This window comes from Leucoraja erinacea, chromosome 7 (genome assembly GCF_028641065.1).
Source record: "Leucoraja erinacea ecotype New England chromosome 7, Leri_hhj_1, whole genome shotgun sequence".
NCBI lineage: Eukaryota > Metazoa > Chordata > Chondrichthyes > Rajiformes > Rajidae > Leucoraja > Leucoraja erinaceus.
The window spans coordinates 67635187-67661326 of record NC_073383.1 but is presented as its reverse complement, the minus strand read 5'-3'; the positions used below and the strand labels follow the sequence as shown (position 1 = coordinate 67661326).

General features: G+C 40.8%; 1 protein-coding gene across 2 annotated transcripts in view; it reads right to left on the bottom strand.

Moving 5' to 3' along the window:
• The window catches only part of rif1 (replication timing regulatory factor 1), a 69363-nt gene that overhangs the window by 18401 nt on the left and 24822 nt on the right, over window positions 1-26140 (bottom strand). The window contains exons 14-28 of one of the 2 annotated variants that reach the window (XM_055638716.1): window positions 24495-24557; window positions 23556-23656; window positions 21435-21521; window positions 19466-19539; window positions 18184-18364; window positions 17913-18020; window positions 16577-16726; window positions 12803-12899; window positions 11336-11615; window positions 10376-10424; window positions 8961-9163; window positions 4576-4675; window positions 3157-3282; window positions 2209-2351; window positions 598-687 (exon numbers count right to left, since the gene is read on the bottom strand). In XM_055638716.1, coding sequence (XP_055494691.1) covers window positions 598-687; window positions 2209-2351; window positions 3157-3282; window positions 4576-4675; window positions 8961-9163; window positions 10376-10424; window positions 11336-11615; window positions 12803-12899; window positions 16577-16726; window positions 17913-18020; window positions 18184-18364; window positions 19466-19539; window positions 21435-21521; window positions 23556-23656; window positions 24495-24557 — 1852 coding nt within the window. The remainder of the gene's footprint in view (window positions 1-597; window positions 688-2208; window positions 2352-3156; window positions 3283-4575; window positions 4676-8960; window positions 9164-10375; window positions 10425-11335; window positions 11616-12802; window positions 12900-16576; window positions 16727-17912; window positions 18021-18183; window positions 18365-19465; window positions 19540-21434; window positions 21522-23555; window positions 23657-24494; window positions 24558-26140) is intronic. The other variant, XM_055638717.1, reaches the window with a different exon arrangement.

The window sequence follows — 26140 nt, the reverse complement described above, 5'->3', positions numbered from 1 at the left end:
CAGGCTTCTGAACGGTGCTTCATAAGCTGTGCGGTTCATGTCTACCACAATGAGGACATTGGACTTTGTCTGAGGTCCTGATGAGCGACAATGCTGGGAAATAAATTCTGCGCTCTATCTTCCTGTTTGGTCTGCCAGTTGTACAAGTTTGAACTGATTGTATCCGACTATAGTATGTCTGATTGGGTTGGGTAACATGCAAAACGAAGCTTTTCACTGTACCTCAGTACATGCAACAATCATAAATCCACACCTAATCTTTTAACACAAAAGTAATTTGTGAGGCAGAACAAACTCCTGTCACCACAATATGCATTCAGCAGCAATGACACATACGTAGTCACATATCACCACATGAAAGTAACATCAACCGATTGTTAAAATTTACTGAAACAGCCTGGCCGTAGCAGAGAGAACAACAATATTAATAGTAACAACCAGAATACTCTTCATTAAAAGTTGAATCGTTCAAAATAAAACAGTACATTGCACAAACCATGGAATTTCAATTACAGGCAAATGTAGGTATTAATAACCTTTACTGACATGCAAACTAAAGAGGATATTTGATACCATGCAAGAAGATGATCTACTTACAAACTTCCTTCCTGAGATTGCGCATACTGGGAAAACAAGTGGGAATCCTGAGACGCATCCAAGTTATTGTACATTGCGGGAATGTCAGTCCTGTTTTGTGGGAAATAAATCTTCAAATCGACAAGCCCTTTAAAAACGATTAGTTATTCTATTTATTAATTAATGGGATGGGGATGTAGCCGGCAATTCGAACATTTATTGTCCATCCCCAATTGCACCCCCCCCCCCCAAGCTAAAGGGGACAATTAATCACAATAATGGTCTCAAGTCACATGCAGACGAATGAATGAAGTATGTATCACTGCAGATGCTGAAAATCTGAATTAAGAACAGATAAATGCTGGAAACACCAAGAAGCATCTGTGAAAAGAAGTGGTTAACACTTCAGATGAATGACCCTTCAACAATCAACAGGAAATAAAAAGAGCAAGAACGGGAGAAACAAAATGCTGGAACTGAGAAATACAGAACACAAGGTGAAAATCTGAAATAATGGAGAATGCTGGATATTCTCAGCAAATCAGTTAGCAACTGTTGGGAGTGGGGGGTGGGAGATGGAAATTATAATGTTACTACTCTCCAGTTGCTATTTGATACGTTGAGTACCCCCATCTTTCTTTCATTTCAGTTTTCCAGCTACTGCCCAGTGGTTACCAGTCCCATAATTTCTCCCCACTCCCTTCACTCATTTATCTGTTTAGTTGTCGTGATACAGCATGGTAAAGGCCCTTCAGCCGATAAAGTCCACACCCGCCAGCGATCATCCATATACTAATTCTATCCTATTCACTCGGGACAATTTACAGAAGCCAATTGACCTACAAACCTGTAAGTCTGTGGAATGTGGGTGGAAACCGGAGTACCCGAAAAACTCCCAAATGGTTAGAGAGAACGAACAAGACAGCTTGGTTTATATTGTCTCACAGACATATGTCATTGTCTCTCCATTTCTACCTCCATACATTCTTCTCCAATGGAAGCTCATCAACTGGAAACCATTCTATTTCTCTCACTACAAATGCTGCCTGACCTCAGGTTTTACCACCATTTTCTGTCATATGTCGTCCAGATTGCACAAGGCCACCATGCTTTCTTGTAAAGGTCTGCATTTATTTCAAATAATTTAAAGTTCCATTACTTAACTTTGCAGCTCTGTATTTATGGTCCCGATTAATAATAAAAAAACAGGCCGTACATACTGACAATTTAAGTTGTAAAATATTTTATAGCAAATCAATTACTTGAATCTGTAAGTTATTCAAATCAATACCAAACAACTTATTTTAAAAAGGGTATAAATTTAAAATAAGTGATAACTTACAATTATCAAAAACCCCAATGCAGAAAAAAAAGAATAAAAGGATAAAAAGCTCAGTGGGAGTTCATGCCTTCTTGTGGCACTATTTCCCTGCAACTACTGCTGGCATGGTAAATAAAACAACATTTCTATGAACTCCACACAAAAAAGCCAAAATACAGTATCAAGGTTGTAGGCTTAGTAAAATAGTCTCCTTTTTCCATTCCAGCCTTTGGTAAAAGACAACACTCAACCCACCCACCTTTAGCAAACAAAGCAAGAACATTTTGATCATATTTGTTTCTTTAATTCACCTCTTTGTCTGCAACACCTCTTTCTGATGCTCAGTCAGTATTCTTTGCTTTGGTTCGGGAGGAATAAACACAAAGTCCAATGTTTGCTCCTCATCAAGAAGTAATTTGCAGCGTGGTGCTTTTGAAGAAAAATCCAGTTTCAACTAGTAAAAGAAAAGTGGTACTTTTTGTTCAGAATTTCAGATTAGTCCAAAATAAATATCCATAAAACATTTCTAAATGGAAACCGTTTGAAGTTCAATAATTCACATTCATCTTACAGTCAGTGATATAGAGCACAGGGATTGGCCTTTTGGCCCACAATTCCATGCCAACCTTATTGCCCATCTACACCCCCCGTACCCACCCATCACTTGCGGGCTTTGTCCCATCCCACAATGTCTGGAAAAAGGATCCCAACCCGAAACATTGCCTGTCTACCTATTCCTGTCCTCCAGTGATGCTGTCTTTCCCGCGGAGTCACTCCATGACTATCCCTTTGTAAGCCAGCATCTGCAGTTCCTTGCATCTCCAATATTAACTATCATCCAGTCTTTTAGTACCTCACCTGTGGTTAACGAAAGTAGAAAAATGTCCGGAGTCCCAACCACCTGTTTCCAATCAAGGGTAACCTGGCATAGAACTCATCAGGCCACAAGGATTTATCAACCCTTATACATCCCACAACACTCACACCTCCTCCTTAATAGTGATCTGCTCAGAATTATTCACACCTCTCTCTGAAATCACTATATTCCATGTCCTGCTCCTTGATTACAGTATTCACAGTACCATTTAGCTACCCATATTCACCAAGACCATGTATTTAAAAACAGTACACAAGAATTAACACAACACTTTTGGAAAAACTGCAAACTAATCATTGAGCATAATATTGATCGTATGGCATTAAGACATCATTACACACCAAGCATCATGAAACGGTAAAATCTTACACATTCAACTTACTTTTACTGTAGCTTGAAGAGGGGTCTTCTCTTCTAATTTGTCAGCTTTAGATAACAATGATTCTCTTTTCCCAATAGCATTAACTTCCACACCACTGACTTTAGCATCTAACTGGGAACTTTCTGACTGCAAAAATAGATTAAAAATGGTCAATGGTGCAGCTGAATGCACCTGGGATTTTCTCTCGGATACAATGGTCTTCATTCAAACAGTAAAATCAAAGTGTACCAAAAAGACATTAAGACTGTCCAAGCCTTGGGAATGGGCACTCTTCATAAAGCTTGATATAACTTAATAATGGAAATTTCTACTCTCTTCTCCATCCATCCATTTCTTTTTGCAGGAGAAAGGGACTTGTGTGCCTTTATCACAAATACAGATTTCATCATTTTGTTGCATATACCAAAGGCAAGATAACATTATTGTTGGATTACTGCAGAACATAAAATCAAGGTTTATAGCAATAGGAAGCTAGGAGAGTACAATGAAGTCCAAAGACACATCAGTCACAACCTGATTGAATAATGGAACTGGTTCAAGGGGCCTTAGAGCCGACAGCTGCTCCCATTTCTTACATTCAATGAATTGGAATTAACCAATAGCTTCAAACACCTCCATTATTACCAGCTTTATTTAAACACCGAAGGGTCAATTCCAATTGATACTTTCTTAGGACTCCAATCATGTAGGAAAAAAATCATTACACTAATATACTTGCTCGCAAAGAACAAGTATCCAAGGTTCTGCAGCTAGTAGATTACCTTCTAATTAAAAATAAACACTGCAACAAATTTATAATTTGGAATGTCAAGTTTTATTTCCACAGCCAAGGAAGTATCGGTGAAATATGAAAAGCAATTTCACTTTAGGATATTGAATGTACGGTGCATATTTACCATGAATTAGTAGAATAGAATAGTTTCTTTATTGTCATTGTAACATGAGCCATGTACAACGAAATTTAAAAATGTCAGCCAGTCAGTGCACCATTCAAACATTTCTAAAAGCTAACGATACATACAAGGTAAAATATTAAATGATAAACAACTAAATAAATATCACGAAAATAGCACGCATAAACACCCAACCCTCCATCCTTCTGTCGATTTCACAGTGTACCACAGTCCCTTAGTTTGTCTCGCCCCTGCGTTCCTTGGCGGCTACATTTAGTGCTTTTATAGCAGTGGGGTAAAAACTGTTTTTTAGTCTGTTCGTCCTTGTCCTTGTAGATCTGTACCGTCTGCCTGACGGCAACAGTTCAAACAGGGAGTGTCCGGGGTGGGAAATGTCCTTTATGATGCTCTGGGATTTTTTGGTGCAGTGGGAACTGTGTAAGTCCTCCAAGGTAGCTTATGTAGTAGCTTATAGTAGCTTATGAAATCTTAGTTTTGTGTCATGGCAGAAAGTTAACAAACTTACCAAATCTGAGTAAGGACCACTAGACTCTTCCGTCAACTCCAATGCCACAAAACCAGGCAAGATTATGGGAGTTTTCTGCTTGACCCGAGTTAATATTGGCCTAGAGGGAAGAAATAAAAGTTTTAGTGCTGCAAAAACTTGTCAAGTGCAATGGAGATAAGTACAAATAGAGAAATATTCTTTCAGAATTGGTCAAATTAAATGTAAAAATTCAACAAAAATTTAAAACGTAAGCGCTACAATGTACTCATGTAAATTGCAAAGCTATTGCCACAATGGAGTAAATGGATGCAATGAAAATGCCACAAATTGATCGATGTCTGAATGCACATTTAAAATATCAAAAACACAAGGGATGCCTTTGAAACCGATTACCCTTGCTCCCCTAAACATTTATTTATTTGCATCCCACAATTTGAGATTTGTAATAGAAAAAAAATCACATGTGGTTCAAGTGCACATTGCCAGATTTTTTTTAAAAGGCCATTTTTATACATCTTGATTCCACCATGTAGAAATTACAGCAGTGTTCATACATTGTCTCCTCATTTCAGGGCACCATAATGTTTGGGACACAGCAATGTCATGTAGAAAGTAGTCACATTTAGCATTTTATTGCATATTCTTTGCATGCAATGACTGCTCAAAGTCTGTGATTCATAGACATCACCAGTTGCTGAGTGTCTTCTCTGGTGATGCTCTGCCAGGCCTATATCGCAGCCATCTTTAGTTTATGCTTGTTTTGGGGGCTAGTCCCGTTCAGTTTTCTCTTCGGCATATAAAAGGCATGCTCAATTGGGTTCAGATCGGGTGATTGACTTAGCCACTCAAGAATTTATCATTTTTAGCTTTGGAAAACTCCTTTGTTGCTTTCGCAATATGTTTGGGATCATTGTCTTGCTGAAGAATGAATCGCTGGCCAATGAGTTTTGAGGCATTTGTTTCAACTTGAGCAGATAGGATGTGTCTATACACTTCAGAATTCATTATGCTACTGCCATCAGCAGCTGTATCATCAATGAAGATGAGTGAGCCAGTACCTTCAGCAGCCATACATGCCCAGGCCATAACATCCCCACCACCGTGTTTCACAGATGAGGTGGTATGCTTTGGATCTTGGGCGGTTCCTTCTCTCCTCCATACTTTGCTCTTGCCATCACTCTGATATGTTAATATTTGTCTCATCTGTCCACAAGACCTTTTTCCAGAACTGTGGTTGCACTTTTAAGTATTTCTTGGCAAACTGTAACCTGGTCATCCTATTTTTGCGGCTAACGAGTGGTTTGCATCTTGCAGTATAGCCTCTGTATTTCTGTTCCTTAAGTCTTCTGCGGACAGTCATTGACAAATCCACACCTGACTCCTGAAGAGTGTTTCTGATCGGTCGGACTGGTGATAGGGGATTTTTCTTTATTATAGAGAAAATTCTTCTGTCATCAGCTGTGGAGGTCTTCCTTGGCCTGCCCTTTGCGATTAGTAAGCTCACCAGTGCTCTATTTCTTCTACTAACACATTAGCACTACCAATGTACGTTCGGAAAACAGTTAAAACTAAACTATAGAGTAACCCAAGGCCTTTTAGACACGTTACTCACCGATCCAGCGTGGCTGGCAGAGATCACAAGCGGCAACAATGGGAGTATGGCTCCCGGAAAAAGTCGGAAAAAACATTGAGGTAAGCGAGGGGGGGGGGGGGGTGCAGATTCAGAATAGGCTAAGTATAAACAACGGTAGTACGGGAAGCGGCAGTGACGAGGGACGCAAAGTGGTGCTCTGACCATGCAGAGGCCATGCTGCAAGATGCACTGAGTGATGTCGACTGGAATATATTCCAAGCAAGTTCCAGAGACGTCAGTGAGTTCGCGGATGCGGTCACGGACTTCATTGCAACAATAGCCGATAACATGGTCCCCACAGGAAGGGTTAGCATCTTTCTTAATCAAAAACCCTGGGTGGACAGGTCCATTTGCGTTGCCTTGAATGCTCGCATCACTGCTTACAACTCCGGCCTGGCATCCGGCAATATGGACGACTACAAGGCAGGGTCCTACAGACTGCGAAGGGCGGTGAAGGAAGCAGAAAAGAGGTACAGGGACAGGATGGAGTCGCAGATGGAGCAGCAGAACACCAGACCCGTTTGGCAGGGGCTACGGACTATAACTAACTACCAGAGCAGTCCCCCTCAACCGAGAGTGCCGGCACCTCCCTAGCTGATGACCTGAACTCTTTTTAGGCATGATTTGAGACAGGCAACATCACCCCTAGCAACGCCGGCTAACAACAACACCGCCAGCTCGCTGGCTAGCGAGGCTGGAGGGAGGTCCACCGCTGGGGATGTGCACACATTCTCGGTGACCGAGCACAATGTGAGGAGGGCTCTGACGCGTGTGAGCACGAGGAAAGCTGTAGGTCCAGATGGTATATTTGGGCGATTACTAAAGTCTTGTGCTACTCAGCTTGCTCCAGTGCTCACCACAATAGTCAACCTCTCCCTGGCCAAGTCCATGGTCCATGCCTGCTTCAAAAGATCTACCATTGTACCAGTGTCAAAGAATGCCTTTCCAGCTTGCTTGAATGACTACCGACCTCACTTCGGTAGTCATGAAATGCTTCAAGAGGCTGATCAAGAACCACATCTGCGCCTTCCTCCCTCGCACCATGGACCCGCTGCAGTTCGCATACCATCCGAATAGATCCATGGATGATGTGGTCTCCCAGGTTCTGCACACCACTCTCTCTCACCTTGACAGCCAGAACGGGGGTTATGTGAGGATGCTGTTCATTGATTTCAGTTCAACTTACCATAGTCCCCACCAGACTTGCTGAGAAGCTGCTGGTACTGGGGCTCAACACATCCCATGATGTGCCTGGGTCCTGGACTTTCTCACCGCCAGGCCCCAGGTGGTCAAGATGGGGAGACATACCTCCAACCCCATCACCCTGAACACAGGATTCCCCCCCCCCCAGGGTTGCGTCCTCAGCCCCCTACTCTACTCCCTGTACACACATGACTGTGTGGCCAGGTTCAGCCCCAACTCCATCATCAAGTTTGCTGATGACACTGTGGTGGTGGACTTGATCTCCAATAATGATGAGAAGGCCTACTGGGAGGAGGTGGCTGATCTGGCACTCTGGTGTCAGGACAACAGCCCCCCCCCCCCTTGAATGTCACAAAAACTAAGGAGCTGGTTGTGAACTTTAGAAGGGCTCAACATCCGAGGAAGTACACACCACTGGGGATAAATGGGACTACTGTGGATAGGGCGAGCAGCTTTAAATACCTTGCAATCCACATGACAGAGGATCTGACATGGACAACACACACTGCCACACTAGTGAGTAAGGCAAGGCAGCGCCGTTACTGCCTCAGGCAGCTGAGGAAATTCAGAGTCTCTCTGAGGAGCCTTCAGTGCTTCTACTCTGGGGCTGTAGAAAACATCTTGTCCGGCAACATCTCAATCTGGTTTGGAACAGCTCTGCCCTGGACAGGAAGGCTCTGCAGAGAGTAGTGCGTTCAGCCGAACGCACTCAAAGAACTACACTCACCCCCCTGCAGGACCTATACCAGGAGGTGCAGACCCAGAGCCAGCAACATAATGAGGGACCCCTACCACCCCAGCAATGGACTGTTCCAGCTGCTACGGTCAGGCAAGCGCCTCCGCTGTCACCCTGTGAAAACAGAGAGGATGAGTTTCTTCCCACAAGCCATCAGGACTGTAAACTCTTATCTCACCAGGGACTAATTTACGGTTGCCTTGTGTCTTTTTAAAAAAAAATGTTTTCTAAAATGTAAATACTGGTTCTGTTCTATTGTTTTTGCACAATCCACAGGCATTGTCACTTTCATTTCACTGCACATCTTGTATGTGTATGTAACAAATAAAGTTGACTTGACTTTTTAATGATGTTCTAAACAGTTGATTTTGGTAAGCCTAAGTTTTGGCTGATGTTACTAAGAGTTTTATTCTTGTTTCTCAGTCTCATAATGGCTCATTTGACTTTCATTGGCCCAACTTTGGTCCTCAAGTTGATAAACAGCAATAAACGTTTCCAAATGTGATGGAAAGACTGGAGGAAAGACCAGGTGCTGAGATTACTCTTATACCTGCGTTATGGAGGCAATTCAACACACCTGCTCAATTACAAACGCCTGTGAAGCCACGTGTTCCAAACAGTATGGTGCCCTGAAATGGGGGGGACTATGTATAAACACAGCTGTAATTTCTACATGGTGAAAAATACCCTTTAATAAAATCTGACAATGTGCACTTTAATCATGTGTGATTTTTTTTTCTATTACAAATCTCAAATTGTGGAGTACAGAGGCAAATAAATAAATGATGGGTCTTTGTCCCAAACATTATGGAGGGCACTGTATATACTTACTTCATTTTCTGTGGGTAGATTAGCGTTGTGGCTTTGGCAAAAGTAGCATTCCAAAATTGCGCAGTTTGTTTTCTGATCTGCCGGTTCTTGTGTAGGAACGTACTGCTGAGTAGTGAAGATAATTGTTCTAGCAAGATGCTGTCATAGGCAGAATTGTAACGGGACTGCAAACAAAGAAGAATATCTGCATGCAACCTCTCCAGCTGCAGAGAAAAAGAAACATTTCAGCCAAGCATCCAACATTACTAAACAATGAAAGCTAAAGATTCCCAAAGAAAATCATTCCTTTTGTATTAAGTCAATCACATCTCTAATATCCTGGCACATAAAATAAGTGCTGATGTGGGCACTGTATAATGTTCAATGAAGAAATGCATAACAAAATAAAAAGCATTACATTTAATTGATATAAAGGAAAGCAGCCAGTCTCAATTTTCAACGATTGGAATATAGACCACACGAGAAATCTACAGCAACATATTTATTTATTTAATTAATTCTTTATTTCGAACAGAATAAAAGAATAAAAAAGTGTGAAACAGCATACAAAAAACAAAACAAGAATATTTATAAAGTGTCATAAACAATATCTATAAATAAATGAAATTGTATGTGTCCGAGCAGGAAGAAGCCAAAGCTTATTAATTCCAACCCCTTATTCAACTGCTTATAATTATCTTATACAAATAGAGCAGCTATATGTACACCAGCACCAGCTATATGTACACCAAATGATTTACATTTATACACTAATCAAATATTTACAAAGCCATACAAAAAAGAGAAAAAAAGAAAAAAGAAAAGAAAAAACCCTCATATACTATACAGTATTTTAGTCATATATACAACCCATCACCCTATAATCACCCTTCCCAATACAATGTATAACAAATATCCCACTCACAATCACCTATCCTCATCCCAATAACCTTTAAAAAAAGTGTTTTTGTACATCTTTTTAAACAGAATTATGTTTGTGCTAAGTTTTATCTCCTGTTCCAGACCATTCCACAAATTCACACCAGATTGCTATGCACATACTTTTAAGAGTTGTTCTGACTGAATTATTGATATATCAATAACCATTTGGTCAAAAACAGTTGGGAAGAGTTAAAGACCAGGCTAGAGACGATTTACAAATGCAAGCCAGTCCAAAGTAGTTGAAGCAGGAGGCTATGAAGCATTCTGAATGTGTCAGAATTCATAAAGCATGGCATAGCACAAGAAAAAATTAAAACTTAATAGGAACAAGCTACAATTGTCCATGGATGATAATAACAACAGTAAAAATAGAGTATATACGTTTCAAAGTGACATACACCAAATTCAAATATTCTATACAGGCCTAATAAACAGAAAGAGGCAGCAGTGTTGGATAACGGCAAAAGGGGAAATTAAAAAATGTAGCTTGTTACCTTATTGCACAGATGGGTGCTGTACACCTTTGAAGCACCATTAACTGGACTAAAGAAAAATTAAAAATAATATATTAAAGAAAATGCAGAAATGGATGAAGGTTCAGATTAAATTACAATGGACTAAACTATCTAACTACAGTAAGGAGATACAATACAAATGTAGAAGCCCTGGAATCCATCATATGAGGAGATAGCAGTGTAACAAGACAAAAAAATAAACTCTTTAGAAATTTCAAACAAAATTAAAAAGATGAATGATTATGAAAGTTCCTCACATTCAAACATTTAGTTACTGTGATGGCTTGCGAGCATGTGTGGATGGCGAGGGGGGTGGAGAGTGGGAGGAGAAAGGGGTGTAAGATGGAGACAGGGTCTCCACTTGCTGAATTTCTGCTGACCATTTACAATGGGAAATCTTGTGCTTAACCAGGCTGTGCAATAAGCTGCAAGCCTTTCTCCCATATCTGGGACGAGCCAATCTGTGCCCTTATTAATAAAGCAGGTATACACAGAATGCTGGAGCAATTCAGTGTGTCAGGCTGCATCTCTGGGGGATAGGGGAAAAAAAAAAGGAATTGGCGGCATTTTGGGTCGAGACCCTTCCTCGAACAATCCCAGTCCCACTTTTTGCAGGATAGGTCAAACGATCCCTGTTCTAGACGTACACTGGCCCTATCCCTTAACTCTATCTCCTCCACAAAAAACTCTATATGACTCTTAATTATACTCTGTCAAGTGCTGCCTAAAAAGTACTTGCCGGCTGCCAATGAACAAAGATGTTCAAACAATGAGAAAATTCTTGATGTACAAACCGAATAGACCACAACCAATCCACAATAAAACATAGCATTTAACAGATGAACCAGCATTACCCACAGCTGTACCGCAGAAACCAATTAAAGCAAAGTTATGATATGCAACTTTTGAGTGCAATACAACAATAACTATTATACATACTTTGATGTTCTTTCATAGAAGATGGATATGGAGTCGGCCAAGTTGGTAAACACTGCTTGAATTGCTGATGCCATAGACAAGTGAGTGAAGATACTGGAGAGAATGCCAACAATTCCACCTCCGATGGATACCATTCCAGAAGCTGGCATTTCAAATTGAGATTCCTTGGAACTTAGCTCATGAAAAGCATCTGTGATTTTTGCTAGAAGCTTAAGCAATGAAGTAAGATTTCCTAATGGCTCGTGTTTCTTCTTTAACCAGTGGGTAGGAGTTTGTGGTGCTAGAAAAAGAGGTAAAAACATTTCACGTTTCATTGCTCACAACAATCCCTTCTTTGCTAGCTGAAACTAGGCTTGGATTTATTATCTAATTTGGGCTTTTTGGTTAAAAAGTTCATAATTATTTATGAAAGTATGAAGAACAGTCCATAAACTCGAGGCAAAAACCAGCACCATTATTGTTCAAATACATTAATACTTGCTGATTTGAGGTCTATCCAAATGTCATGTTTTCTGGTTACTATTGTTAAGGTGGCGAGATAAATTATAAACTATCATGGCAATGAGACTACCTGCCAGCAACCTTCACCTCATGGACCAAGTTAAAATTACAAATTAACACTTATCCTGCAAGATACTGGCACATAAACATTAAACTATTGCAATTTTTCCACATATACTCAAATTTGTTGGAAATTATCTCTTCAGCCAAATACCAACACAGATTCTAGATTTGGAATATCAGCATCTGCAATCTCTTGCATCTCCAAGAATGCAAAGGCAGCGGCTGAACAAAGTGGAATACAGAAATTGAGATGAGGTGTGTGCACATGTGGGGAGAGAGGGAGGAGAAAAGAGCGGAGCTTTAAAACGGTGGTTTACCTGCATTGAGAACCAATATACATGGCTATGCAGTGATAATACCTAAAAACAAGAACTCAGGCCGTGATATAGGCAGAGGTTTAGATTCACTTATGTTTATAAAAAGGTGCAAAAAGGAGCGCCTGACTGGAAGTATAAGAGCTTGAGACACAAATAAGCACATTGGAGCTAGACGCCTTGAAGCAACAGAGGATAAAATGCTCCGTTTCACCGTTTCAATTGCAAAATTTAAATAAAGCCCAATTTCTGTCAGCCTTATACTAAACATGACCTGGACAGAGAACTCTGGACCAGAGTTTTACCTGTACTTCAAGTCCAATAAAGGCCAAAGGACAGTTAATGCTACCTGACTCAGTTACTCCAGCACTTTGATTTTACTTCAAATTCCAGCATCTACAGTTCCCTGCATCTCTATTTTGCTACCTCTTGGTAAACTTTAGGTTACATTTAAAGCAGGTAGTAAATACTTCACTTCAGATTGTAAATTACATCAGTAGAAAAATGACAAGAATAAAGTTAAAAACATAAATCTGCTAAAGTTTAAGATATAATAAACATTGCAGCAAGGTGTAGCATTAGTACTCACTGTTGGCTTTTAGTTGAAACTGGGAGAACTGGGAAAAGTCAACACACTCAGCCATCACACCTAAAATATGAACAATTACCTCCAACATGGATAAGTTCTGAAGAAAAAAAAGTAATGAATATATAAAGCCATTCAATTACTTGGCTAACTACTACAGGATTTAGGGGAAGAGCATCAATTAACCCAAGTTAACATCCATCCTGCAAAATCATATTCCTACAACATTTCAGTTTCAATCTCCACAATTCAACAACATCACCCATTCCTTCTCTCCCGAGGTGCTGCCTGTCCCGCTGAGTTACTCCAGCATTTTGTGTCTACCTTTAATTGCACTAATACTCAGCTTCCTATGAATGGCACGGTTTAGAGTACATAGTTCCAAGCTTTTGCTGATCCAGCGAAAATGACTAAAGGAAAGTTGAGACACCTATCAATATTTGTAAATATCCATGATAGTCAAATTGCTAATAACCGATAATGCCAAAAGCTAGTGTCAACCAACTACATACCAGTGAATAAACATTCAACTCAAGACATTTTTTAACTTGGCTCATTTCTGACTACACTTAACAGAAGTGGTAACTTGGTCTCTTAAACCCAGAGCTGCCAAGTTTTGTCAGAGCATTTCAGTATTCTAGTACCTGAAAATCAGTATTTTGCTGAGGAAATCAGTATTTTCACGGGGTGCCATTTTGCTGAAATTGTTTTATTTTTTATATGCAGTCATACCCATGTAAGAGTACAAGAATGCATAACTTTGCTACCAATTGACATGTCTACGATGCACCTTGCGTTACAGTGCATTTATTGCATCTCTTTGTATACTGCTGTTTGAACGGCTGCTTCCAGCTTTTAGCACCTGATGATGATGATGTAAAAGCCATTTTGGAAGCCTTCCTCTCCCTCGTTCTCTCTCTCACTCTCCCTCCTTCCTCTCTCCATCTCCCTCCCTTCTTCCTTTTTTTTCTCCCTCCCTCGCTCTCTCCTTCGCTCTCTCTCCATCATCTCCCTCTCTCCCCCTTGAGCTCACCCACCGTTCTGTAAAATCAAGGCCAATCCCAATGTAACTGCAATCCCACTGGTAATCTTTCACCACTAGGCTTATCCAGAATTCTACCACTGCCTGAAAAATAATCAAAAGCTCAAAGAGAATTCCAAAGACTGATTGTTATACAAGAACAGTCTATGACCCATAGCACTGCGGCCATAGTGCTTTGTGTAAAGCCCATAGCGCTCCAGGCAGTAGCGCTATATTTAGAACCCACAGCGTGCAGCCGACAGCTCATTTAAATTCACACGCGTTAAACTGACAGCGCTGTTTAAACCTGGAGCGGGACAGGCAGCGACTCTGGAGAGAAGGAATGGGTGATGTTTCTGGTCGAGAGCCTTCTTCAGACTGAACTGAACTCCGTATTTAAAATCCGTACTTCACTCAAAATCGTACATCAGCATTCTTATCGCATTTCCGTACAAAATATGGAAAATCCGTACTACTTGGCAGCTCTGTAAACCTGATAGAATGGGTGACCTTGTTGTCGTAGCAATATTCAAAAATGTATTTACAACTTTTAATTAGACAATTAAAAAACATTGGAAAAACATTTAAGCCTCTTAAATCCTTAACAAAAAAAAAACAATTTTAATTTTAAAAGGGTACCTAACCCTTGCCTGTCAAAATAATTTATCAAAACTGCACCAGATCTATCCTGGGGGCGGGTCAGTAGGCAGGTAGAACTCCAAAGCTGGACTCCATTCGGAATCCAAAAGGCAAGCACACATATCACAATGAGGAAGGCGAGAAATACGGTGAAATCCTAGAGAATGTCTACATAATAATAATAATAACTTTATTTGTTAAGCACCTTAAAAACAACCAAAGCTGACCAAAGTGCTGTACAGAAAAAAGAAAACAAGCAAGACATCATAAAACAGGCAGAACAACAGAACATACAACTAACACGAGGCGCATAAATTACATACGAAAATCCAAACAATAAATTAAAAAACATAAAACACGAGTACGAACAACGCAGCAAAACCAAGCAAATAAAGTTAATAAACAATTCAACACCTCACTGGTCTACAAAGGCCACGGAGAATAGATATGTCTTCAGGAGTGACTTAAAAACAGCTAGAGAAGGGGCCTGTTTAACGTGCAGAGGCAATTCATTCCACAATCTCGGAGCCGACACAGCAAAGGCACGGTCCCCTCTGAGCTTCCGCTTAGTCTTTGGCTCAATCAGGAGCAGCTGATCATCTGACCTGAGAGAGCGGGAGGGCGAATAAGGGTGAAGAAGCTCAGATAGGTAGGACGGGGCAAGACCACTTAGGGATTTAAAAGTAAATAAAATAATTTTAAAACGAATCCTATACTGAATAGGCAGCCAGTGGAGAGAGGCCAAAAGGTGTGAAACATGATCATGCTTTCGTGTGCCAGTCAAGAGACGAACAGCTGCATTCTGTACCATCTGGAGACGGGCGATGGAGGACCGACTAACCCCCAGATACAGTGCATTGCAGTAATCCAGCCGGGTGGTAACAAAGGCATGGATTACCGTCTCAAAGTGCTGCCTTGACAAAATCGGCTTTATTTTTGCCAGCTGCCTCAGATGGAAAAAAACAGATTTAACAACAGCCCTCACCTGACAGTCAAATCTAAGCTCAGGGTCCACTTTAATCCCCAGGTTCGTGATGTTAGGTTTGAGATATGCAGACAAAGAGCCTAGATCAACAGGGGGGGCCCCAGAGGTGCCACCAAAGATCATTACCTCCGTCTTGTCATCATTAAATTTTAAAAAGTTCAGTGACATCCAGGCCTTTATGTCACTGAGACACTCAAGCAAGAGCCCGACAGAGTGTACACCCCACTTTCCCAGAGGCACATAAAGCTGACTGTCATCAGCATAAAAGTGGAATGAAATCCCGTGCTTCCTAAGGATGGAACCGAGTGGGAGCAAATAGAGTGAAAAGAGGAGAGGGCCAAGAACTGAGCCCTGTGGGACCCCACACGAGAGAGGAGCAGAGGAGGATACAGAGTCCCCAAGGCTGACACAAAAAGTTCGATCAGCCAAGTACGACCTGAACCACTCCAGTGCTATGCCCCTGACACCCACCCACTGCTCCAAACGGGAGATCAAAATTTCATGATCCACTGTGTCAAAGGCAGCTGACAAATCTAAAAGCACGAGGACAACACAGTCACCTTGATCAGTAGCCAAAAAAATATCATTAAAAACCCACAAAAGGGCCGATTCTGTGCTGTGCCGGGACTTAAAACCGGACTGGAAAACATCCAAAACGTCATGTTCCTCCAAAAAGGCCATCAATTGCCTGTGCACGATCCTCTCTAGGACTTTTGATAAAAAAGGCAGTTTGGAGATAGGCCTGAAATTCCCAAGAACTGCAGGGTCAAGAGCAGGTTTCTTAATCAGGGGTTGTACTACTGCATGTTTAAAAAGCACAGGAACATCACCCGAGGACAAACTGCTATTAACGACAGCGATAACAGATGGCAGTAGCTATATAACAAAATAATAATTGGACAGGATTATTCAGGGGGATAAATCATTACTGTTTACGATTAGAGAATGATTTAACTTTTCAGAATCAAAATGAAAACAGGCCGTTTCCCCCAACCACAACACAAGTATAAAATGTGTGGCAGTTTAACAAAAACAAATTCAACCATATATATACACAACACAACTTAATATTGGATAATGATTAGTTGCTGCCACCCAATAAGTGCCTTGGTGCATTTGAAAAGATACTTACAGATAAAGAGGCATCATCCAATATCGCCAGGATTTTGATACTTAGCTCCTCGCAACATACATTGGCTTCGGCTGTTGCCACCAGAGCTGCACAACATGCAAATGTTTTATACAACTCAGCCCATGCTTTCAGCACTGACTTCACTGTAGACTAAAGGTTGTGGAAGGAAAACACAGTAGTATAGAGTAAAGGTTCAGTTTTCAAATTCTGGCATATAGGAAAACCACATATATTAATATAGATTTGCTTAATCATTAAAGACTACAGCAAATACATTTATCCTACAAAAAAGCTGTTCAATTAAGTTGGAATAATTTTCAGATAATGGGCTAACAGAATATTACAACTTCCATTCATTCACTTGGTCTAACTCTAACAAAATTTCTGCCAACAATCCAGTCAGCATCCATAGGCGTGAATACCAGTAAGCAAAGCCTGCAATCATCCATATACTTAAAAAGTATATTTAAACTCATATACAGCTTTGAAAATATTGTTTTAGATAATTTTCAACCTAACAATATTACACTACATTTCTGCTTGTGTTACAACCATCCAAGAAGTATTTTTTTTAAACAAAGTGCAGCAAAATAAGATTTCTCAAATACTCAACTAAGTTTATTGGGCCTGATTATTTCCATGACTGGTTATCAATTCTAAAAGGTTCAATTAGTATCCTCCACAAGAAGAGAGGAGCTTTCAATTTTTCACAATAAAGGTTTCAATACAAGTTTTTGTTTGCACCTTCTCCAATGGCTCTATTACTTATAACTGGAGACCAGACCACAAGCGTAAACTAAACAAAGGTTTTGCTGAATACTTGCACTCTGTCTGCCAAGGCTTGCCGAATCTTCCAGTTGCTAATTCCCCTTCCCACTCCCATACAAACCTTTCTCTCCTTCATCTCCTCCATTGGAGGAGAGGCCACATGCAACTGGAGGAACAGTACCTCAGATTTTTTGATCATATATACTTATCTCACATCGAGTTCCTCATTTCTCTCAACTCCCCTCGCAACTATACCCCTCCTTACGGCATTACATTTCACTCGTCCCTTCTCCTTATACGACTCCTTTTCACCTTTATTCTTAGCCCACCACCTGCCAATCAAATCTCTCTCACCAGCAGGCATCCATCACTTCCCAGTCTTCATCCCACCCATAACTCTTTTCCAGCTCTCCCATACTATGACCAGTCTTAAGAGTCCCAACCCAAAAACTCATCTGGCCATTTTCTCCAGTTGCTGCCCAACCTACTGAGCTCCCCACACACTGTGTTTAACCAGAACCACTATATTAAACAAGTTTTTTATTTCCATACCTAGCAGCAACATTACCTGTGGAAGATTCTGCTTGGTAAACAAGTGATTGATTGGTAGTGTCAATGCAATGTACATAGCACGGAAATCATGCTCTAGCGCATCTCCTTGGTTTACTTCATTTGTCTAAGGACACAAAGAATAATACAACTCACAAACAAGTGAAGTGATAGCCGTCACTGCGGTACTTCAAAAACCAATTGTAGAGTCTGTTTAAAACTATCAGAGGATACACTTTCAACTCTTAACTGTCATTTATCACAGATGAAGGGGAAAAAAGACAGCATACCTGGATGACCCGTTCAGTCAACGGATTAACAACAATGCTCCACATCCGCCAAAGGTGCTCTTTGTTTTCTACCAGTGCTGCAGACTGGTTAACAACATTTAAAACGGACTCACTAAATGCCAGTGAGCATGTAGGGCCAGACAACCCATAATCAACGAGAGTCTCAAGAATCGTGAAAAACCTAAATTGCAGATTAAATAGAAAAATTAGAATTACGCACCTGCTGGAAGTGTTCTCCAACACTAATCATGGTCACAATTACAAATATTGAGCAACTCATTTATTGAAAAATAATTATGCTGCTGCTACTTTCTGCATAATTTACACAAACTACCCTAAATATGACAGAACAAAACCCACCTCAGTGTTTGATTAGTAAGAATGTCAAAGGTTACAGGAAGGCATCAGGGAAATGGGGATGAGAGAGAAAGATAGATCATCCACAATTGAATGATGGAGCCGAATGCCCTAATTATGTTCCCACGACAAGAACCATGGGAAAGAAATAAGCTTTGTAAAACACGGGTTTGAGCACGACTGGAGAAGTTCATCGATTTCCAGGCACCACATGTTAAGATGAAAATGCATTGGAAAGAGCTGCATCAAAAAGATTGCATGTTTTGAGATTTTAATTATGCAGGCTGAAGAAGCTCAGGCTGTTCTCCCCAAACTAGACACAGACCAATGCTGCCTGACCTACTGAGTTGCTCCAGCATTTGTCTCTTTCTTTGGTATACGTTCCTGTTATTACAAGTTCTGGTATTTTATTTAATTCACAATTCTGCTCTGGTATTTTATTGAATTCACATGTTTAATCAATGTTTTATGATTAATGTTTAATATTTTAGGTATAATTCCTAATTGGCACTGTATGTCATTGGCACTTGCGGGCAGAGCACCAAGGCAAATCCCTTGTATGTGAATACTTGGTCAATAAACTTATTCATTCATTCAAGTTACCAACTGGAGAATAGATGTCAGCCCTATTCTTCTTCCCTAGAGGTCTGCAATTTTTTCCCTTTTTACATTTACTTTGCTCATCTTTATCATTCTAGGTTGCTAACTCACTTAATAAAAAAAGTTTCTCATTTTTTCTGGTAAGTATTAAGTCAATATCAAACATACTTCTCTGTTACTTGTCATTCTTCTTAAATTCAAGTACATCTTAACATTAGATGAAGGTTTTTGGATTTAATTGTGGTATTTCTTGTAAGGTAATCGATGTAATACATCAACTTTAACAAAAATATTTAACATTTATGATACAACACTTCAAATATACCTTTCTTCAACTACACAACATTCCACTAAATTGTTGTGAAAGAGCAAAGTGATTAGGAAGAGTGCTGGAGTGCCCTGAAAATACAAAGCAGTTGCGATTAAATTAAATTAAATGGATAATATTTTTTTAAAAAACAGGATCGGCAATAATGGGCTAGCTAGCCAATATAACATAGAAACATAGAAAATAGGTGCAGGAGGAGACCATTCGGCCCCTCGAGCCAGCACCGCCATTCATTGTGATCATGGCTGATCGTCCCCAATCAATAAACCGTGCCTGCCTTCTCCCCATATCCCTTGATTCCACTAGCCTCTAGAGCTCTATCTAACTCTTTCTTAAATCCATCCAATGATTTGGCCTCCGCTCCCCTCTGTGGCAGGGAATTCCACAAATTCACAACTCTCTGGGTGAAAACATTTCTCACCGTTTAAAATGGCCTCCCCTTTATTCTAAGACTGTGGCCCCTGGTTCTGGACTCGCCCAACATTGGGAACATTTTGTTTAAGAAGGAACTGCAGATGCTGAAAAATCGAAGGTAGACTAAGGTGCTGGAGAAACTCAGCGGGTGCAGCAGCATCTAAGGAGCGAAGGAAATAGGCAACGTTTCGGGCCAAAACCCTGAAGAAGGATTTCGGCCCGAAACGTTGCCTATTTCCTTCGCTCCATAGATGCTGCTGCATCCGCTGAGTTTCTCCAGCACCTTTGTCTACCTTCTATTGGGAACATTTTTCCTGCATCTAGCTTGTCCAGTCCTTTTGTAATTTTCTATGTTTCTATAAGATCCCCCCACATCCTTCTAAACTCCAGTGAATACAAGTCTAGTCTTTTCAATCTTTCCTCATATGACAGTCCCGCCATCCCAGGGATCAATCTCGTGAACCTACGCTACACTGCCTCAATCACAAGGATGCCCTTCCTCAAATTAGGAGACCCAAACTGTATGCAATACTCCAGATGTGGTCTTACCAGAGCACTATACAACTGCAGAAGAACCTCTCTACTCCTATACTGAAATCCTTGTTATGAAAGCCAACATTCCATTAGCTTTCTTCACTGCCTGCTGTACCTGCACGCCAACTTTCAGTGACCGGTGTACAAGGACACCCAGGTCTCGCTGTACCTCCCTTACCTATCCTTACCCCATTGAGATAATAATCTGCCCCCTTGTTTTTGCCACGAAAGTGGATAACCTCACATTTATCTATATTATGCATCTGCCCACTCACTCAACCTGTCCAGGTCACCCTGCAACCTCCTAACATCCTCTTCACAGCTCACTCTGCCACCCAGCTTTGTGTCATCCGCAAACTTGCTAGTGTTGCTCCTAATTCCCTCTTCCAAGTCATTAATACCCCCAATACCATATGCTCTAATGTTAGTCACTAGTCTCCATTCGTGCGGGACCTTATCAAAGGCTTTCTGAAAGTCTAGATACACTACATCCACTGGCACCCCTTCATCCATTTTACTTGTCACATCCTCAAAAAATTCCAGAAGATTAGTCAAGCATGATTTTCCTTTCATAAATCCATGCTGACTTGGACTAATCATTTTACTGCTGTCCAAATGCCCCATTATTAACTCTTTAATAATTGACTCCAGCATCTTTCCCACCACCAAAGTCAGGCTAACTGGTCTGTAATTCCTCTTTTTCTCACTCGCTCCTTTCTTGAAAAGTGGGATATAACATTAGCTATCCTCCAATCCATAGGAACTGATCCTGAATATACTTATGTCACATTGCGAATCCCATTTACAATGTGATGATTCAAATGAATAAAAGTGCAAATTTGCTCATTCTTTCACAGCATTACTACTCATTTTTGAGACTTCCTATAATTAACAACTCCAAGAGATTTTCATGTTTGCTTATCAAAAATAACAAAAACAAAAGCAAAAAAAACTTCAATCATTCTAGGCACCCTTTTTCCAACATCACATCACAATGTAACGCAAATTACATTCATACATTCAGAATGTCCATGTTGGCAACCTGGTATGCTGGTGATCCCAAGACTTTTTGAGGGAGCCCTTTGACGGTTGCCTCCAAAAAACCCTAGAATGAAAACAGAAACAAATCAGTAATAGTTATTATACTCATAAATTACTTTACCCTCTACTACTCGCAATTTCTTTAATGTGTGATGTGGCGGCGCCTGACGGCAGCAGCTCGACTGCAGTCCGTCTGTCTTTTTTAATTTTTGTCTCGTTAAATGTATGTTTTCATTCTAGTTTTAGTGGGGGAAGCCACTTAATCTCTTCCCTGTTCGTGGACCAGACTTTTTCCCTGTCGGGTCTCCGATGTCATTGGGCCTAACATTGTGGAGTCGGCTGCGGCCTCTGGCCGGAAACAACCCGAGGGCTCCAGTTGCGGAGCCTTTGGACCTGCCATCGCGGAGCTGGCCGACTTCGGAGCGGGAGGAGCTGTGGTGGCGCGTGGCTGCAACCCGACTTCGGAGCTTCAGAGGCTCCAGCCGCAGGCCCTGTGGACGGTAACATCGGGAGCTCGCAGGTCCCTGGTGGGAGACCACTTTTCAGAGTTCCCGCAACAGCAACTTCTCCCATCAGAATCGCGGGGTTTAAATGACTCGGAGCGGGGCCTAACAGCGCCCGGCGCCGCTTAACGGCCGCGGGACTTACCATCGCCCGCCGGGGGCTTTAACATCAGGAGCCCCAGTTCGCCTCGATGTTGCAGTTGGGCTGCTGGACCGCGGGAGAAGAAGGGAAGAGATAAGACTTTTGCCTTCCATCACAGTGTGGAGGTGTTGGAGATTCACTGTGATGGATGTTTGTGTATAAAGTGTGATAAGTGTGGGTCTTGGTTCTTCTTTTTGTAATTGTTAAGACTGTAGAAAATGCAATTTTGTTCTAAACAAAGCTGTTTGAATGACAATAAAAGGCATTCTATTCTATCAGCCCCTGATTTTGCAATCAGGCAAAATTCAATGAGCACTGAGTCTGGCCGAAGGGTTGTTCCTGCACTCTACGAACAACGTTTTAAAGATGTCGAGTAGATAATTGCAAATATCCTAGCACGGTTTCTGGATCAGCTTTTTCCCCCAGGATGAAAATATCAAATACTAGAGGGCACAGGTTCAAGGTGGGAGGAGCAAAATGGGGCCAAGCTTTTTTTAAAAAATAAAACGTGGCGAGTGCCTGGAATACACTGCGTGGTCAAATACACTGGAATACACTACATGGTCAATTGAGGCAAATACGCTAATAGTATGCAAGAGATTTTTAGATAGACATATGAATATGCAGTGAATGGAGGGATATGGAACATGTGCAGGCAGATATTGGCCTAAGAGTTGGCATCATGTTCAGCACTGAGTCTGGCCGAAGGGTTGTTCCTGCACTCTACGAACAACGTTTTGAAGATGTCGAGTAGATAATTGCATTAGTTGCAAGCCAAAGCATCTGCATAATAAATTATGTGAATTGAGTGGAATTTGTTCACATTTAATGATTGATTTGTTTTGAGACAAACCAACTTTTAGCAGCCAAATTACCGAGAGATTAGGACTTGACAATGTTCGGATTGTCGAATCGTGCAAGAACTGTGCAGAAAATCAAAGGCTGTGCTTCAAAATATATACTGGCAGCGAGTAACATTTTTTTTTGCTACATTACTATTGCAAAAATCCCCATCAAGTAATTGTTCTAATACGGAAGTTAGATAATTACAAATAGGACAACAGTGGAGGTAAAAGGCAACATTTATTCAGTTTTAATGGGGACTGAAGTAGTGTCCATGGAGGGCAGCTGGGTTTCAATATATTTAGATTTTTATTATGTAGCACTTGATTAAAGAGGTAAAATAAGTTATTCTTCAATCATTAGCTATCAAATTAAATGTCCTCCGGTAATTGTTAGTTTGCCAGTTTGCTGCTTCACAAAGCCAATATGGATCAGATTGTCCAAGTGATCTAGTTTATCTACAAAAATCAAAAGGTTATTACTCAGAGCAATGATAAAATATTAGCATGTACCACCAATATCCAGTTTCATTTTCGAGGGTCTTACACCGAAAGGTTGCTCAAATAAAATGTGAAAGATGTTGCACATTTCCCAAAGTTAATGCACTTACTAAGGCTTTGTATGCGGTGATAGCATCTGAATTGACCATCTGTTGCAATGCTTGTAGTAATAGCGTCAACATCTCAGAGATTTGCCGTTCCTTCTTTAAGCCTTAAGGTAAAATACATCTTAAAATTAGAACCAGACATTTTTAGACTATTTTGCATAAAAAAAAGGTACTGAGACTGTTCCATTTAGCTGTCTAAGAGCATGCTTAAGAAACTGTTAAGACATTTAGGATTTGAGTATATGAGCAGGGAGGTTCTACTGCAGTTGTACAGGATTTTGGTGAGACCACACCTGGAGTATTGCGTACAGTTTTGGTCTCCAAATCTGAGGAAAGACATTCTTGCCATGGAGGGAGTGCAGAGAAGGTTCACCAGACTGATTCCTGGGATGTCAAGACTTTCATATGAAGAAAGACTGGATAGACTCGGCTTGTACCCGCTAGAATTTAGGAGATTGAGGGGGAATCTTATAGAATCTTACAAAATTCTTAAGGGGTTGGACAGGCTAGTTACAGGAAGATTGTTTCCGATATTGGGGAAGTCCAGGACAAGGGGTCACAGTCTGAGGATAGAGGGGAAATCCTTTAGGACCGAGATGAGAAAAACATTTCTCTCACAGAGAGTGGTGAATCTCTGGAACGCTCTGCCACAGAAGGTAGTTGAGGCCAGTTCATTGACTATATTTAAGAGGGAGTTAGATGTGGCCCTTGTGGTTAAAGGGATCAGGGGGTATGGAGAGAAGGCAGGTACAGGATACTGAGTTGGATTATCAGCCATGATCATATTGAATGGCGGTGCAGACTCGAAAGGGCCGAATGGCCTACTCCTGCACCTATTTTCTATGTCTATGTTAAGAATGCATCAATAGCAGAATAATCAATTGCAGCCAAGAAGTAAAATAATGGAGCTTATTCATAGTGAAAACATGGAACTCAACCAACCTGACTCAATAGCATTTTTCACATAATTGATCAGATGCTCCCAGATAAGGTCAAGCATAAAATCTACAGAAGACAAAAATGAAAAGCTGATCAATCTTGTCAAATGTAATAAAGAATCAAAGTGTTTGTATTGTAAATAGAAATCAAGTTCTGAAACACCACATAAGCCAGACTGAATGAGAAACTGAAAATCAAATAATTTTGTTGAAAGAAGTGTTAACTCTGCAATAGATACAGTGCCCTCCATAATGTTTGGGATAAAGACCCATCATTTATTTATTTGCCTCTGTACTCCACAATTTGAGATTTGCAATCGAAAACATCACATGTGGTTAAAGTGTGCATTGTCAGATTTCAATAATGGTAATTTTTATATATATTGGTTTCTCCATGTAAAAATTACAGCGGTATTTATACATAATCTCTCCCCCCCAACCCATTTTAAGGCACCATAAATGTTTGGGACACATGGCATCGGCGTTTGTAATTGCTCAGGTGTGTTTAATTGCCTCCTTAATGCAGGTATAACAGAGCTCTCAGCACCTAGTCTTTTCTCCAGTCTTTCCATCACCTTCGGAAACTTTTATTGCTGTTTATCAACACCAAAGCTGTGCCAATGAAAGTCAAAGAAGCCATTATGAGAATGAGAAACAAGAATAAAACTGTTGTTAGAGACATCAGCCAAACCTTAGGCTTACCAAAATCAACTGTTTGGAACATCATTAAGAAGATAGAGAGCACTGGTGAGCTTACTAATCTCAAAGGGACTGGCAGGCCAAGGAAGACCTCCACAACTGATGACAGAAGAATTCTCTTGAAAATAAAGAAATCACCAAACAGCTGTCCGACAGAAAAACTCTTCAGGAGTCAGGTGTGGATTTGTCAATGACCACTGTCCGCAGAAGACTTCATGAACAGAAATACAGAAGCTACACGGCAAGATGCAAACCACTGTTTAGCTGCAAAAATAGGATGGACGGGTTACAGTTTGCCAAGAGGTACTTCAAAGAGCAACCACAGTTCTTGAAAAAGGTCATGTGGACAGATGCGACAAAGATTAACATATCAGAGTGATGGCAGGAGCAAAGTTTGGAGGAGAGAAGGAACTGCCCAAGATCCAAAGCATACCACCTCATCCGTGGTGGGGGTGTTATAGCCTGGGCATGTATGGCTGCTGAAGGTACAAGCTCACTTATCTTCAATGATGATACAACTGCTGATGGTAGTAGCATAATGAATTCTGAAGTGTATAGACACATCATATCTACTCAAGTTCAAACAAATGCCCAAAACACATTGGTCTGAGGTTCATTCTACAGCAAGACAATGATCCCAAACATACTGCTAAAGCAACAAAGGAGCTTTTCAAAGCCAGCAAAATGGTCAATTCTTGAGTGGCCAAGTCAATCATCCGATCTGAACCCAGTTGAGCATACCTTCTATATGCTGAAGAGCAAACTGAAGGGGACTAGCCCCCAAAACAAGCATAGGCGAAAGATGGCTGCACACCTAGCAGAGCATCATCAGAAGACACCCAGCACCTGATGACGTCTATGAATTGCAGACTTCAAGCAGCCATTGCATGCAAAGAATATTCAACAAAATACTAAACATCACTACTTTCATTTACATAACACTGCTGTGTC